General features: G+C 36.7%; 1 protein-coding gene across 2 annotated transcripts in view; it reads right to left on the bottom strand.

The window, feature by feature from the left end:
* Positions 1-5,864: 5,864 nt before the first annotated feature.
* The window catches only part of tm9sf2 (transmembrane 9 superfamily member 2), a 32,479-nt gene continuing 22,624 nt past the window's right edge, over positions 5,865-15,719 (bottom strand). For both annotated transcript variants that reach the window (XM_079462868.1, XM_079462869.1), the window contains exons 12-17: positions 12,354-12,411; positions 11,369-11,528; positions 11,062-11,213; positions 9,757-9,868; positions 9,501-9,672; positions 5,865-8,152 (exon numbers count right to left, since the gene is read on the bottom strand). In XM_079462868.1, the coding sequence (XP_079318994.1) occupies positions 8,085-8,152; positions 9,501-9,672; positions 9,757-9,868; positions 11,062-11,213; positions 11,369-11,528; positions 12,354-12,411 (722 nt within the window). In that variant the 3' untranslated portion in view covers positions 5,865-8,084. The remainder of the gene's footprint in view (positions 8,153-9,500; positions 9,673-9,756; positions 9,869-11,061; positions 11,214-11,368; positions 11,529-12,353; positions 12,412-15,719) is intronic.

The raw sequence follows: 15,719 nt of genomic DNA, 5'->3' as shown, positions 1-15,719 counted from the left end.
CCAGGAATTTTGTACAGATCCTTGCAACATGAGGTGATGGTCGTGGACGAATTACACAACAATGGGCATCAGGATCTCGACATTGTATCACTGTGCATTCAAAATCAATAAAATGCACCTGTGTTCATTGTCCATAACATAGACCTGCCCATACCATAACCCCACCACCACCATGAGCCACTTGATCCACAACATTGATATCAGCGAACTGCTCACCCACACAACATCATACACGCTGTCTGCCCTGTACAGTGAAAACCGGAATTCATCCGTGAAGAGAACACCTCTCCAAAGTGCCAGACGCCATCGAATGTGAGCATTTGCCCACTCAAGTCGGTTACGACAACAAACAGTACTCAGGTCGAGACCCTGTTTTTGACAGTTTGTGCAGAAATTCTTTAGTTATGCAAACCGATAGTTGCAGCAGCTGTCCGGGTGGCTGGTCTCAGACAGATAATCAATGATAAGAATATCATGCTATTTCCACCATACTCATCACTACAAAAGTATCTTTACCCGTCCCACCTTCTGTGGAATAAAGTCGCCTGTATTCTGCCTAAACCAACAGAAACTTAATGGTTCCTACAATAATGTGTAGAATTTCCAACTAAAATAATATGCTTTATCTACTCAATAAAATTGTGGCAACAGATTAACAAGCAATATCATTAAATTAACCAAATAAAAATTGTTTTGGAATTATTCAATATTCTCCCTAATATCAACCCATTCGAAATGATTAACTGCAAATTGCACATAAAACATTTAATTAAAATTTTAACAAAAATATTGGGTATACTAATAAATACTAAATTATATTATTTGATCACAAACTGTGTTATTACTATTAATAATATTGAGTTTTTAATGGTACATTTAGCAGACGCTTTTAATTATCACAGCAGTTAAGTATCACATTTTTCTTAATGGTGTAGATTTAAAAAACTACTGTTAAACAAACAGAATACTTAAAAACAGACTTTAACAGGACTGATGCATAAATACAATAGAAAATATGTGTAAACAAAGCTATATATAAAAAAAAATTAAGTAAACTTTAAAAAACTAGTTTATTTCACACATATAGTCTTATAAAAACAACGTTGACTTCACTAACTAGACTGTTACAGTACATGCATACAATCTATTAGCTGTAAGCAAAAACTGGACTCTTACACAAACAAAAACTGGACTCTTATACAAACAAAATGTATTTGTAAGTGTAGACTTCACAAACTGTTCCAAAACAGCTTTAACTCCCTCCATAACAATTCCAGCATTGGGATGTCATCTGTTGAAGATCCCTACGTTACAGTCATCACACACTTCTCAATTCCCACCTGTTCTTCACTATCCTGCAACATTAAACAGCAACAAAATCTTTAAATCTTTGTAATACTTATATAAAAAGCTTGTATATTGAAATAATGCATACATTCAATTATTTGATGTGGTGGTCTCTATGTTCGCCAAGGTATAGGCTACTATATTATGCAGCAGATGACCACCTCACGCGTCACATCAACAGAACATGACACATCCTAAAAAAACTATTAATTATGGTTTGTCTTCCTCATAAAGCTTCTTTAGTGCTAGAAAATATTGGGGCAAAATGACACGATTGGCATAAGCTGAAGAAAACTGCAGATAATTTAATAAATCATGTTCAGTTTATTGCAAAAATAACAATTGATTCACTTCACAAGAGGTCAAAATGTCACCAGGAGGCTTGGGGATCGCGCTTTTGTTGGTTTGTACTGTATATATGTGCTTTTAGAAGTGTTTTTATTAGTGTTACGTTTTATAACAAATACAAAAGAAAGAAGAAAAACATAATAAGCAAAAAAGAAAGAGCAAGACTATAAGTTAAGGACATACAAACGTGTACACATTTAACAATATTTAAATTAATGTTAACAATAATATTAGTTAGAACAATCAGGTGGCTTTAAAATAGTATTAACCACAGAGAATAGAGATTTTTGGTTTCCTACACCAGATCCAATTAAACCTGCATAATAATCTGATTTCGCTCTGGAAAGTGCAGAGTTATAAACGTGCATGTGATCAGCATACAAATCTTTATGAACTACAAGTCCAGTCTTGGAATACAAGCTTCTAATCGACGACCCTTGACTTTTAGCTGACGAAGATCCATTGTAAACCAAGGTGCAGAGTTGACAAATGAAACATTCCTGGTATTCAATGGGGCACATATGGCGAGGATTTTATTAAGATTGTCATTGTAATGCTGGATTAAATCATCAAGATTCAATAAATGGTCTTTGTAGGGAAGTGTGGAAAGACTTTCCCCAAGAACTGAGGGATCAATGTTCTTAATTTTACGAAATGTGATTGTACGACTCAAATTAGGCTTAAATACAGATAAAAAGACATTGAAAGACACCAGCAAGTAGTCTGACAGTGATAAGTCAGAAGTAGTGCAATTTCCAGGAATCACACCTGAACAGCAGACCAAATCATGAGTATGACCTTTTGAATGAGTTGGGACATTGATAAATTGCTGTAGGCCAAAACTATCTAGGCATGATAAAAACTCTCTAAAACATCCATTTTCTATATTGTCCACATGGATATTAAAATCACCAACCAAAACCACGTTCGGAGACAATGAACAAAGAGAAGTTAAAAACTTTGAAAATTCCTGTTGGAATACAGAATTGGCCTTCGGAGGCCTGTATACAATAGCAATGATAGTTGGTACGAATCCATTGATTTGCACAGCAACAGATTCAAAGGAAGTATAACCAGTTTCAGGAAGAGTTGTAACAATCGATTTTTCATTATATAGTACTGCAAGCCCCCCCAGATAAAAGCAAGCAAAATGGTAAAAGTCATTACTTCTTTGCCAAGTCTCAGTAAGACAGAGAAAATCGAACTTACAAAGCAGCAGATCATTCACGAAAGGAACTTTTTCAGAGATTGATCGTATATTCCATAGTCCGAATGAAAGATCGTTCTTACTGTTTATACCGGTGGTCGTCTTAGTTGGCTTGGCTAATACATTGTGATCAATAGTCCGAACATGTTTTCTTGGAGGACGAGGGTTCGTAGACCAAATGGTTGGAATTCCACTTGGAGAGACAACTTTAAAACTCCGGCGAGATCCACGGTGAACATATTTACGGCGTGGTACAAAAGCAATATCCTGATGTAGGTTTAAAACAGATGGAGACTCGCCGTAATGCACGCGTAGCTGCAACAATTCCGCTGCCGAGTAGTGATCGAGCGGATACACACGATGGAAGATTGAGCAAAGGACAATCCACACAACTGAAATCCAGATCTGAAATCCAGTCAGTTTGACGATCATCATTGCCGCAACTGAAGGAGGATAGAAGAACAGGCCGAAAGCCTCGAACCAAATTTAACAGGTGAGCAGGAATCCAGCAATGCTGGCAGCAGTCTCAGGTAGCAGCACAATCTCGGTGAATCCAAAATTTTTCACAAACATACAAAAATTTTGTGCAGTCCAGGCAGGTCAATCGTTCAATGTTCCTCAGAGCAGCAGCTGCTAACAGCACCAGCGTTCGCTCCACCGGTTGGAAAACATGGTCTGATGGACCCAAAATTGGTGTAAATACCTCGTCACGGGCCCCTAGGTCGTTTTCAGTTTGCCCAAAAAGACACCGGCAGCCTACAAATAGGTGCTGAATGTACGTTCTAGAATACAGGGGTCAAAAGATCGCATGGTCTTGAAATTCGACATGGTCGACCGCAGTCTGCAGACGCTTCTCGAGACCAATACCCCCCTGGAAAGCAACTGCCCCATGAGGCCTTACTTGGCACACGGCTCCATAAAGATCTATGCGAGGGAGAAAGATGTATGAAAAATAAAAATACAAATTTAATCACATATCTCGACCTAGCCCTCTTGATATGTTTGAACTTTAAGATATGTTGAACTTTAAGAAGACTAAATTAGAGGTATTTCGTACTGCCTGGAAGGATAGTACAAAAAAATACAGGAAAGCCCTAAAAACGTCTCGATCCGCCTACATTTCATCATTAATAGAAGAAAACCAAAATAACCCTAGGTTTTTATTTGATACAGTGGCTAAATTAACCAAAAATAAATCGTCAGCGACTTCTGATGCTGTATACCAGCATAGCAGTGATGATTTTATGAACTATTTCACAAATAAAATCCAAGATATTCGGGAGAAAATTATAACTATGCAACCAGATGCGAAACCAGAAGTCTCAATTCAAATATGCTCCTTCCTCCAAAGGAATGAGATTAATGAAGATTTCCAGTCTGGATTTAGAGCACATCACAGTACAGAGACTGCTCTGATTAGAGTTACAAATGATCTGCTTATGGCGTCTGACCGAGGTTGTATCTCCTTATTGGTGCTGCTAGATCTTAGTGCTGCATTCGACACCATTGACCACAGCATGCTCCTACATAGACTTGAAAATGATGTCGGTATTAAGGAAATAGCTTTGAAATGGCTTAGATCTTATTTATGCGACCGTTTCCAATATGTTAAAATAAACAATGAGGTATCACGCAAATCGCAAGTCCAGTACAGTGTACCACAGGGCTCAGTACTAGGGCCTATGCTCTTCGCATTATACATGTTACCCCTAGGAGATATAATAAAGCGACACGGAATAAGCTTTCACTGCTATGCTGATGATACGCAACTTTATATTTCCTCGAAGCCTCACGAAACACAGCAATTCCATCGAATAGTGGAATGCATAGTCGATATAAAAAAGTGGATGAGTAGCAATTTTTTATTACTGAACTCGGACAAAACTGAGGTGTTACTTATCAGACCAAAAACCGCCCTACGTAACAACCAAGAATACTGCTTAACTATTGATGGATGTTCCATAAAACCCTCATCTTCAGCTAAGAATCTTGGCTTTATATTCGATAGTACTCTGTCATTTGAGAACCAGGTCGCCAACACCTGTAAGATTGCGTTTTTCCATCTTAAAAATATATCTAAACTACGTCATATGCTGTCACCATCAGATGCAGAGAAGCTTATACATGCCTTTATGACATCAAGACTAGATTACTGTAATGCACTATTAGGTGGTTGCCCTGCAGGCCTATTACAAAAACTCCAACTGGTCCAAAATGCGGCAGCTCGAGTTCTTACACGTACAAAAAAGTATGAGCATATTAGCCCGGTTCTGTCAACCTTGCACTGGTTACCTGTAAAGCATCCAATAAATTTTAAAATCTTGCTTATTACCTATAAAGCCTTGCATGGTTTAGCTCCTCACTACTTGAGAGAACTTCTTACGTATTACAGTCCATCACGTGCACTACGCTCTCAGGCGTCAGGTCAGTTGGTAATACCTAGAATTTCAAAATCAAGTGCAGGCAACAGATCCTTTTCCTATCTAGCGCCTAAACTTTGGAACAGTCTTCCCTGCACTGTCCGGGAGGCAGACACACTCTGTCAGTTTAAATCTAGACTAAAGACGCATCTTTTTAATCTTGCATACACTACACTATCATAATATATGTATTTCAAAGATCTAGGCTGCACTAGTTAGATCAACCGGAACCAGGGACACTTCCAATAACAACTGATGCATTTGTTGCATCAAAGAGTGCAGAACAGTACTCTACTCTCAGCCAGTCTTGTCTCATTGTTCCAAGGTTACTAGAGCGGGCAGGACGCAGTTCATACCCAGACCCAGGGCCGGATTAGGACTCATTTTCAGCCCTGGAGTTTCATGCCTTAGACCGGCCCACTTTAGTTTACGACTGACTATATTTAAATAATGATAATTAAAACCTAAGTCTGCAATAGCGCACTGTTCTCTACAGCCTTGAATTCATTGTCATTCAGTGAAAATACAGTAGCCTAAGTTTTGCTTCACAGTGAAGATTTATTAGAACAGTAAATAGCCTGACAGTATCAGAATCTATTTAAGAATTAGTGTTCATAAATATCCAAACATTGAAATGAGGAAAAAAATATAAATTACAAAAGATTAAAATAAAATGTATTGCACTGTCTAATGACACTATAATTTATTTTAATGAAAGACCTGCTTTACAACTTCAAATATTTTTTACAAATTAAAGTATGTTAAATAATAAAACTATTGGACTGTTATCTGACTTTTTTTCACAATGATTTCTAATGATGTCAAAAGATAATCACGTCATCATTAACCTGCAGGCTGCGCTCTGAGTGGGGCTGCGAAAAAATATGAAATAAAAAAGAGTGGGGCTGCGATAAAATAATAAATAAAAAGATTAGGGCTGCTGTGAGTGAAGGCAGCCTAGGGAAAGCCACATTTCAACCGTGCCATGACAATACCGGCCCTCGCGGCCAAAAAAACTGACCGGCCCACCGGGATTTCTCCCGGTGCTCCCGATTAGCCAATCCGGGGCTGCCCAGACCTGACAGAGCAGACATGATAGAGCTGGATAAAGAAGGATGCGGCTACTTGACATGTATTCACTACAAAATTTCAGCTGCTATAAGATTATTAATGATAATCTTAAATCTATTTTTTTATTTTGCCTTGTAGTGCAAGCACTGTCGAGCTTGTGCAGAGGCTGCAGCTTTTGCTGGAATCCCCTGGTTAGAACTGGTTTCCCTCTGAGGTTTTATTTTTCTCCAATGGAGTTTGAGGTTCCTCACCACCGTTTGGATACTGTTTTGCACTGTTTGCTTGGCCGGCTGCTAGAATTTTTAAGTTTTATTTAATTAACACTGCATATAGGAATTGTTTAATATCTGACCTGTTTCCACTCTCCTTATCTTGGTTGTGTGGTTCTCGGTGATAGCGGCTGTGTGGAGTGTTTTGTGTGTGTCTTTATTTTTTTTTCTTGCATAACCTTATTTGTTTTGCTTATAGTCAATATGTTTCTTGTACAGCTACTTTGTAACAATGCAAATTGTAAAAGAGCGCTATATAAATAAAGCTGACTTGAGCTGAAGTTGACTTTGGTACTTTTATTTTGTTGCAGCAACTTTATTGTGAGATTTTGGTCTTGGGTTAAAATAAAAGATGATTATTTTCATAATCTGGTGTTTCCTTTCCCTGGCCTCTCGGTACAATTCCATTACTTCATAGCACATAGAGGTCTGTTAGACCCTCTGAGAATGGTCCTCCCCAGCAATCCTTGATGTTGCCTCTACAGTGTACCTGTTGTCACTTTTATTTGCAGCAAAACATGTAAATATGGTTCACAATCACTTATGCTTCCTTATCGGGTTGATTGATATTCCGGAAGGTTAACTGACTTAGTGATAAGCACACTTTGCACATTAAAACTAGTAAAGCAACACTTTGGAGAATTTAGTTTATTTCTTATGTTTGTATTTTTTGTCCCAGTTCAAAATCTGAGAAATCTTAGCTCAAAAAACATGGTGGCCTATAAAGCTAATTCATTATTTTAATGCATATGTATGCATATAAACAAATGCAATTATCTCACCCCATTACCCCGGTGTACAGGCCACTTATGTTCACAAACCTGTCAAACATGACATAAATTGTCTCAGGCATAAACACTGAGAAAACAAATACATGGAGGAAAAAAGGCAATAATATGACCAAATAAAAACTTGAACAGACAACCCCCACCCCAGATGGTTATACACAATTTTTACCCAAGCAAAACTTGTAAAGTATTGACAGGATTAAAAGAAAATTCACACAGCCTTGCTTTGATTCACTAAAAGGGCAACATCTTCGTTTTTTTAAATTCTCTATTTTCTTACGCATATAAAGGGAAAAAGCTATTTACAAAATCATAGTTGGGAACCTTTGATTTAATGATAAATTTGAGCTAGTTTCTTTGTGATTTATGCAAAAGAAATATTTACACCATTTCAAAACACAGTTATTTAGAAGTTGCAATGGTCAACATGCGTTTTGCTGTATTCAGTTATACTTTGATGTGATAATTTCTTCAAATAGTTGAAAATGCACTGCTAATGCACAAATACACAACAAGGTAAATTGAATTTGTAGTGTTGAATTAAAGTTGAACTGAAAGGAGTCACTGTGACAACAGATTTAATCTCCTTTAGGGATCTCCCTCTTGGAAAGAGTTCAGTAATCCAATCTTCAAATTAATCCACTTTGACCACACTGTAGATCTTGGTGACAAACCAAAAACAGGCAAAGAATCCAATTGTTCCTGGAAACAAAACAAAAGATAAAACAAAAATGCAGATTACTAAACCACTATCACTATACCATCTTAATCTAAAACTGGACAACAGTGTTTTAAATAAGTAAGGACTAGGCCTTAATCAATTTAGGACATTTAAGTCGCTTTTATAACATGCATTACAAAAAAATGGCGTGACTTGAGATAATACAATCACACTGAAATTAAGATGTCAATGCATGTATTGATTTCAGGTAAGATTTCAGACTAACATTCTAGTCTGGGACAAGGTTTAGCCTTGTTAGTGAAACTGGCCTAAATACCTTCCGTCAAACAGCACCCACTCAGCAACGTTAAAAACCTTTTTTTTTGTTATGTATTTAGCAGGAAATGAAGTGCACTAACAATTACACATACATGGGTGATTGTATAATTGGAGATAGATTTAGCATTTCAAAAACACTGTGAGACACTACCCTTTCTTTTTCTCTTTCTCTTTCTCGAATCATGATTTGCACCTAGACACTTTTTTACAATAAAATTGTATTGTTATTACCTGAACCGTCATGTGAAGTTACAAACAAAAAATCCGGTAATTATACAGGTGCATCTCAAAAAAGTGATATATTTTTTGTAGTTTAATTAAAACTTTCTTATTTTACAGATTAATTTCACACAAGGTGAAATATTTCAACAGTTTTTTACTTTTTATTACGATGGTAACAGCTCAGGGAAATTTGAAATTCAGGTATTTAAAAAATGTTGCATATTTTCTCAAACATCAATCAGAAAACGATTTACAAAATATAAATGTTCAAAATCTACAAAGTATGTTTAATGATGCACTCAATACTTGGTTGGGTCTCCTTTTGCACTTATTACTGATTCAATGCGGTGTGGCACTCAGGCATGTGGTGTGGCAACTGTAGCACATTTCCTTAAGACGTCTGTGTGTTGTGGCTCAAAATTGAATATTCACATTATTTTAGATTTGGATTTTTACTTTTCCTTAACTGTAAGTCACAACGGTCAGAATTAAAATAAAAACTGTTGAAATATTTCACTTTGCGTGCAATGAATCTAGAATATAAGAAAGTTTGTTTAACTAAATTACAAAAAAAAGAACTTTTTCATGATCTGATGGCATTAGAAATTGGACAACATTACGTGAGTTCTTATGTGAGAATAAAAAAAGGTGACCACTGGGTATGCACATTTGCTATGACTGACTGCAGTGCAGATACTGTATGCTTTCATATAAACTGAAATAGTTTTTTTATTAACTCAGTGTTTCTAATAAATCTCCTTTCTGCACTGATTCCTTGAACTGTGCCTTTTAAACAAACAAAAACCTCTAAAAAGCTTATACACAAACCTGTGAAGAGGAAGAAGATGAGAGCCATAATCATGGTATAACCAAAATAAAGAATGGTGCTGGCTAGTCCACTGATCTGCAGTTTAGAGAAGAAGTAATGGATAGCGTAAACCAAGAAATAGATGGCTGTAAATCCACTGGTCAGGAAGGAACGCCACTGCCAGTGATAATCCTACGAGATGACACATACACACAACAAATAAGCGTGAATCCCATAAAATATGTATGTCAACACATGTACAGTATGTTATCTCACCTCAGCACATAAATGAAAGTAGCAGAGGAGGATGGTGGCCTCAGAACAGGTAATGAGAAGGATAATAAAAACCAGGAAAAGGAAGCCAAACATATAATACATCTGATGAGACCTGCAAAATATTGACAAAAGAGTTTTTGTTTGGAGATAAAATAAGTCTCATTCATAAAAAATGTAAAACGCATGCAGAGCTTCGTCACAGCTACTGCAGATATGGAACAATATACTTTGCTTAGATGCACAATGTGTATTATACGCAGAGAACACAGCTTAAAATAGTACATTTCTCTATCTCAAATGTAATGTTGGTACACAAGTGAACAGAATTAGATAGTTGTGAAGAGAACAAGCACAGTTGAGCAACTGATCGGTAGAGTTGGGTACCGAAACCCGGTGCCAATATCCGGTATGTAACTAGACTGAATATAAACCTAGATTTCGTGCCTCATTTCGGAGCCACTTTAAATACCGACTGAGCAGACTGAGACATTGATAGATTTGCCCTCATTCACGTGATCTGTTATCCACAGGGATCGTTCGTGCTCAAGAGTCGGATGACCCGTGGATTGATCATAGTGAAAAACAGTTTTAGTGCACGGTCTCTCTCCCTCCCTCAATCTCTGTGAGTTCAGCATTCATCACCTGCCACAGTCTTTAACTTCAACCACCGCATAAAACCAGTTTTAAAGTGAAACTACCATCAATTTGCCATACACATGACGCATCTGTAAGGCAAGTGATCACAATAAAACTGTTGGAGTGTTTAAAATCAACGAAGAGAGTGCCACATAACACTCCATTCTGTTTCGACACAGTATGGTAAAGTATTTTTGCATCATTCATCACCTTTACTTGCAGTGGTAGTGTATACCTACAAAACAATAAACCCTGCACATGCTTTCAGAATCCATTCCAAGATTGTCTTATTAGACCCCAAGTGAACCTAAAATGTCATATTAGGGCTGATATTATATATACAGTAGGTACTCAACCAGAATAATCCCTCCACCATCACAGTCTCTGCGGCGATACTTCTTTAATGTGTGTTGACTCTTGTTAACCACTGAGTGGCAATCTATTCACAGATCTTCACAGTTGACTGGTCAAGCTCATTGCCACATTTAGCAGACGGGCAAGAGTTAAGAGGTTTAGGCGAAAAAACAAACACTGTCTACAATATCAAAGTTGCAAGAACTTAAATCCACAGACACTAATAATTATATTAAATACTAGTCATAAATACATCATTTCATTTAACAAGGGTAAAAATGTTCTCTATATGCGACTGCATTCGCATGTACTGACCAGATGCTGTTGAGAATGAAGAACAACTGGATAAAGATGCACCCAAAAGGCAGGATTCCACCCATGACAATGCCAGGAAGGGGTTTAGTGTAAAAAGACTGTTCGGGAATCTGTCTGGGAATCTGATTGGTCCGCACAGGATGTTCAATCCCCTGAAACAGAATAAAATAGATCAATATACATTGCATGTAATATAAGCATACCATTTTTTAAGGGGAGTAAAAATGATGGGGTTCTAAAATAAGTGAAATAATGAAACAAGAAAAGATAAAGTTAAATGATTGAATGTAGTTATAAAAAAACTTACACTCTTCTTAAAGCCAAAGTATGCTCCAATAAAGGTGAGGGGCACGGAAATGCAGAACCACAGAGCAAGGATGGCCACAAGAGTCCCAAAAGGCATGGCAGCTGATGAACCCTCACCCCACAAAATTAGATTCATTACAAAGAAATCGGCAAACACTACCCTAGAGGAGCACACAAATAAAACATTAACTACAGACCACATTTAATCAAGTTGTGTTAAAGCAAAAGTGCAAGACACTTCAATTTCACAGGCAGATTGGGTCATGTGTTTCCATTGAATGATTCCTATATAAGAAAAGTTGAAGACTTGATTTCTGCTTGACCAACTGACAAATAAACAGATTTTTCGGAAAGCATACGGTGCAGTCTGCTCCATAAGTGTCTGCATGTCATATGTTGATCGGTCTGCGCACCACAGAATTAAATCACACCCAGTATGGAGACAAAGAGAGTGCACAGGGTCTCTGCTCACTCTTTCACATGAGATGACTGCGGTGCCAATTAATGTACGTCCTCTCACTGTGACACAATTTAATTGCGATCGGTTTGTGTGAGTGGCCAAGTTAGTGAGTACAGATCAAGTCATACAATTTGATTATTGGCCAATTCCAATTGATCAGAGCATATCTGCACTATTATTATTAGTAATAATAATATTTTTTTAAATTATGATGTATGTAAAGCTGTTTTGCAAATAAGAAAATTGCGAAAGGTGCTTTATAAATCAAATTGAATTTAATTGAATATACTCTTCGTCTTCCCCACCATATCACCTATTTACCAGTTATTCCTCATTACTAAAACGTATTATTTTCATGCGTTGTAAAATCTAGCTAGTTTAAACTGCCACACTGGTTTTCTGACATAAGCATGCAAAAATGTCTGTTATGTCCTAAATGAATGTTAACAGTATACATATGGTAACAGTGTATATATACATACATGACACACATATATAAAATATAACACCTAATCAGTTTACCCACCCTGGACACAGAAATGCTGTCAACAGAACATTGGTCTTCCATTTCTCCCCACCAAAGGCTGGAAAGAAAGAAAAGATTGAAAAAAATGCATGATATTAAAGACACAAAAAGAATAAGTACCAAGTTGCACAAAATAAGATTAAGTTCAAACTAATATCATACATAAAACTATCCAATTATTAAACCGGTAGCATTATTTCATGAATTTTCTTGATATGTTTAGCAAGGGTGGTCAGAGTTTGTGGTGTTCAAATCGTTTTCATAAAAAGGTTCATCAGTAATGTATGCCAAAATGTAAGGCTGCATCCAATTTTACACCCACCAATGCTTGCCCACTAAGCATTAAAATCTTGTAATTTCCCAGAAATGGGACAGTGTGTTGTTTTATATATTTAGAAGTGGCACCACCACTCACTACCCTAACCAAGCTCAGTGTTTCTGGATTTTGGTACCATTATTTTGATGGTTCAATGGAATGTGTATAGTCATAATTACACAAGACATCAATATTCACTGCTGTACAGAGGTTGAGTACTGTCTGTATTTAGAAAACAGTGATCCCACATATGGATGACCAATAGTGCAATTTAGAAATAAATGAATTTAATATTTAAAACAAAAAAGATTAAATACAATTATTTTGAGGTCATAGTACTTTGTATAACATCACTAAATGTAAACGATAAATCACCTTTAAAATGTATTCTACTGTGTATGTAGGCCACCATGGCTTTATCAAATCATTTTGTGAATTTTAATAGGACATAGAACTAACCGCAGATAAGAGTCCTTGTCGTTGGAGACTTTAACATACACGTAGATAACAATTAAGATATTTCAGGACTGTAAAATACATTCTCAACTGTATAGGTGTTAAACTACATGTGTCAGGACCTACTCTCCTTCGTAATAATACTCTAGTTTAATACTGACATACGGTATAAATGTGGACGACATTTTAATTCTTCACCTGAGCGAAGACATTTCAGATAATTATCTAGTTCTGTTTTATGTTTCACATGCCTGTCGAATTGGCAATTCTACATTTACATTTATTCACTTTTACTACACTTTTAACCAAAGCGACTTACAAGTAGTTTTTTTACAGTGTCACATTACTGCAGTGTAATCAGGGGTAAGGTGTTTTGCTCAAGGGCACTTCAGTCATGACCTGCTGTCACTGAGATTCGAACCGGCAACCTTCTGATCACAAGCCCAACGCTCTAACCACTAGACTTTTATTTATTTATTTAGAGAAAAAGGGACAGCGTACAATAAACATTTACCTCAAAGGGAGAGATGCATAGTATCAGGTTTTAGCTCATTTGGCAAATAGAGTGAGAAAAGCATTTGGCAAATAGAGAGAGAAAAGCATTTGGCAATAGAGAGTGGAAAGCATTTGGCAAATAGAGAGAGAAAAGCATTTGGCAAATAGAGAGTGAAAAGCATTTGGCAAATAGAGAGAGAAAAGCATTTGGCAAATAGAGAATGAAAAGCATTTGGCAAATAGAGAGTGAAAAGCATTTGGCAAATAGAGAGAGAAAAGCATTTGGCAATAGAGAGTGGAAAGCATTTGGCAAATAGAGAGAAAAAAGCATTTGGCAAATAGAGAGTGAAAAGCATTTGGCAAATAGAGAGAGAAAAGCATTTGGCAAATAGAGAGAGAAAAGCATTTGGCAAATAGAGAGTGAAAAGCATTTGGCAATAGAGAGTGAAAAGCATTTGGCAAATAGAGAGTGAAAAGCATTTGGCAAATAGAGAGAGAAAAGCATTTGGCAAATAGAGAGTGAAAAGCATTTGGCAAATAGAGAGTGAAAAGCATTTGGCAAATAGAGAGTGAAAAGCATTTGGCAAATAGAGAGTGAAAAGCATTTGGCAATAGAGAGTGAAAAGCATTTGGCAAATAGAGAGTGAAAAGCATTTGGCAATAGAGAGTGAAAAGCATTTGGCAAATAGAGAGTGAAAAGCATTTGGCAAATAGAGAGTGAAAAGCATTTGGCAAATAGAGAGTGAAAAGCATTTGGCAATAGAGAGTGAAAAGCATTTGGCAAATAGAGAGTGAAAAGCATTTGGCAATAGAGAGTGAAAAGCATTTGGCAAATAGAGAGAGAAAAGCATTTGGCAAATAGAGAGAGAAAAGCATTTGGCAAATAGAGAGTGAAAAGCATTTGGCAAATAGAGAGTGAAAAGCATTTGGCAAATAGAGAGTGAAAAGCATTTGGCAAATAGAGAGTGAAAAGCATTTGGCAAATAGAGAGTGAAAAGCATTTGGCAAATAGAGAGTGAAAAGCATTTGGCAAATAGAGAGTAAAAAGCATTTGGCAAATAGAGAGAGAAAAGCATTTGGCAAATAGAGAGTGAAAAGCATTTGGCAAATAGAGAGTGAAAAGCATTTGGCAAATAGAGAGTGAAAAGCATTTGGCAATAGAGAGTGAAAAGCATTTGGCAAATAGAGAGTGAAAATCATTTGGCAATAGAGAGTGAAAAGCATTTGGCAATAGAGAGTGAAAATCATTTGGCAATAGAGAGTGAAAAGCATTTGGCAATAGAGAGTGAAAATCATTTGGCAATAGAGAGTGAAAAGCATTTGGCAATAGAGAGTGAAAATCATTTGGCAATAGAGAGTGAAAAGCATTTGGCAATAGAGAGTGAAAATCATTTGGCAATAGAGAGTGAAAAGCATTTGGCAAATAGAGAGTGAAAAGCATTTGGCAATAGAGAGTGAAAAGCATTTGGCAAATAGAGAGTGAAAAGCATTTGGCAATAGAGAGTGAAAAGCATTTGGCAAATAGAGAGAGAAAAGCATTTGGCAAATAGAGAGTGAAAAGCATTTGGCAAATAGAGAGAGAAAAGCATTTGGCAATAGAGAGTGAAAAGCATTTGGCAAATAGAGAGTGAAAAGCATTTGGCAAATAGAGAGAGAAAAGCATTTGGCAAATAGAGAGTGAAAAGCATTTGGCAAATAGAGAGTGAAAAGCATTTGGCAAATAGAGAGTTAAAAGCATTTGGCAAATAGAGAGAGAAAAGCATTTGGCAAATAGAGAGTGAAAAGCATTTGGCAAATAGAGAGTGAAAAGCATTTGGCAAATAGAGAGTTAAAAGCATTTGGCAAATAGAGAGAGAAAAGCATTTGGCAAATAGAGAGAGAAGAGCATTTGGCAAATAGAGAGTGAAAAGCATTTGGCAAATAGAGAGAGAAGAGCATTTGGCAAATAGAGAGTGAAAAGCATTTGGCAAATAGAGAGAGAAGAGCATTTGGCAAATAGAGAGAGAAGAGCATTTGGCAAATAGAGAGAGAAGAGCATTTGGCAAATAGAGAGAGAAGAGCATTTGGCAAATAGAGAGAGAAAAGCATTTGGCAAATAG

The sequence above is a fragment of the Barbatula barbatula genome (genome assembly GCF_947034865.1).
Source record: "Barbatula barbatula genome assembly, chromosome: 8".
NCBI lineage: Eukaryota > Metazoa > Chordata > Actinopteri > Cypriniformes > Nemacheilidae > Barbatula > Barbatula barbatula.
This window is presented reverse-complemented; position numbering and strand designations above follow the sequence as displayed.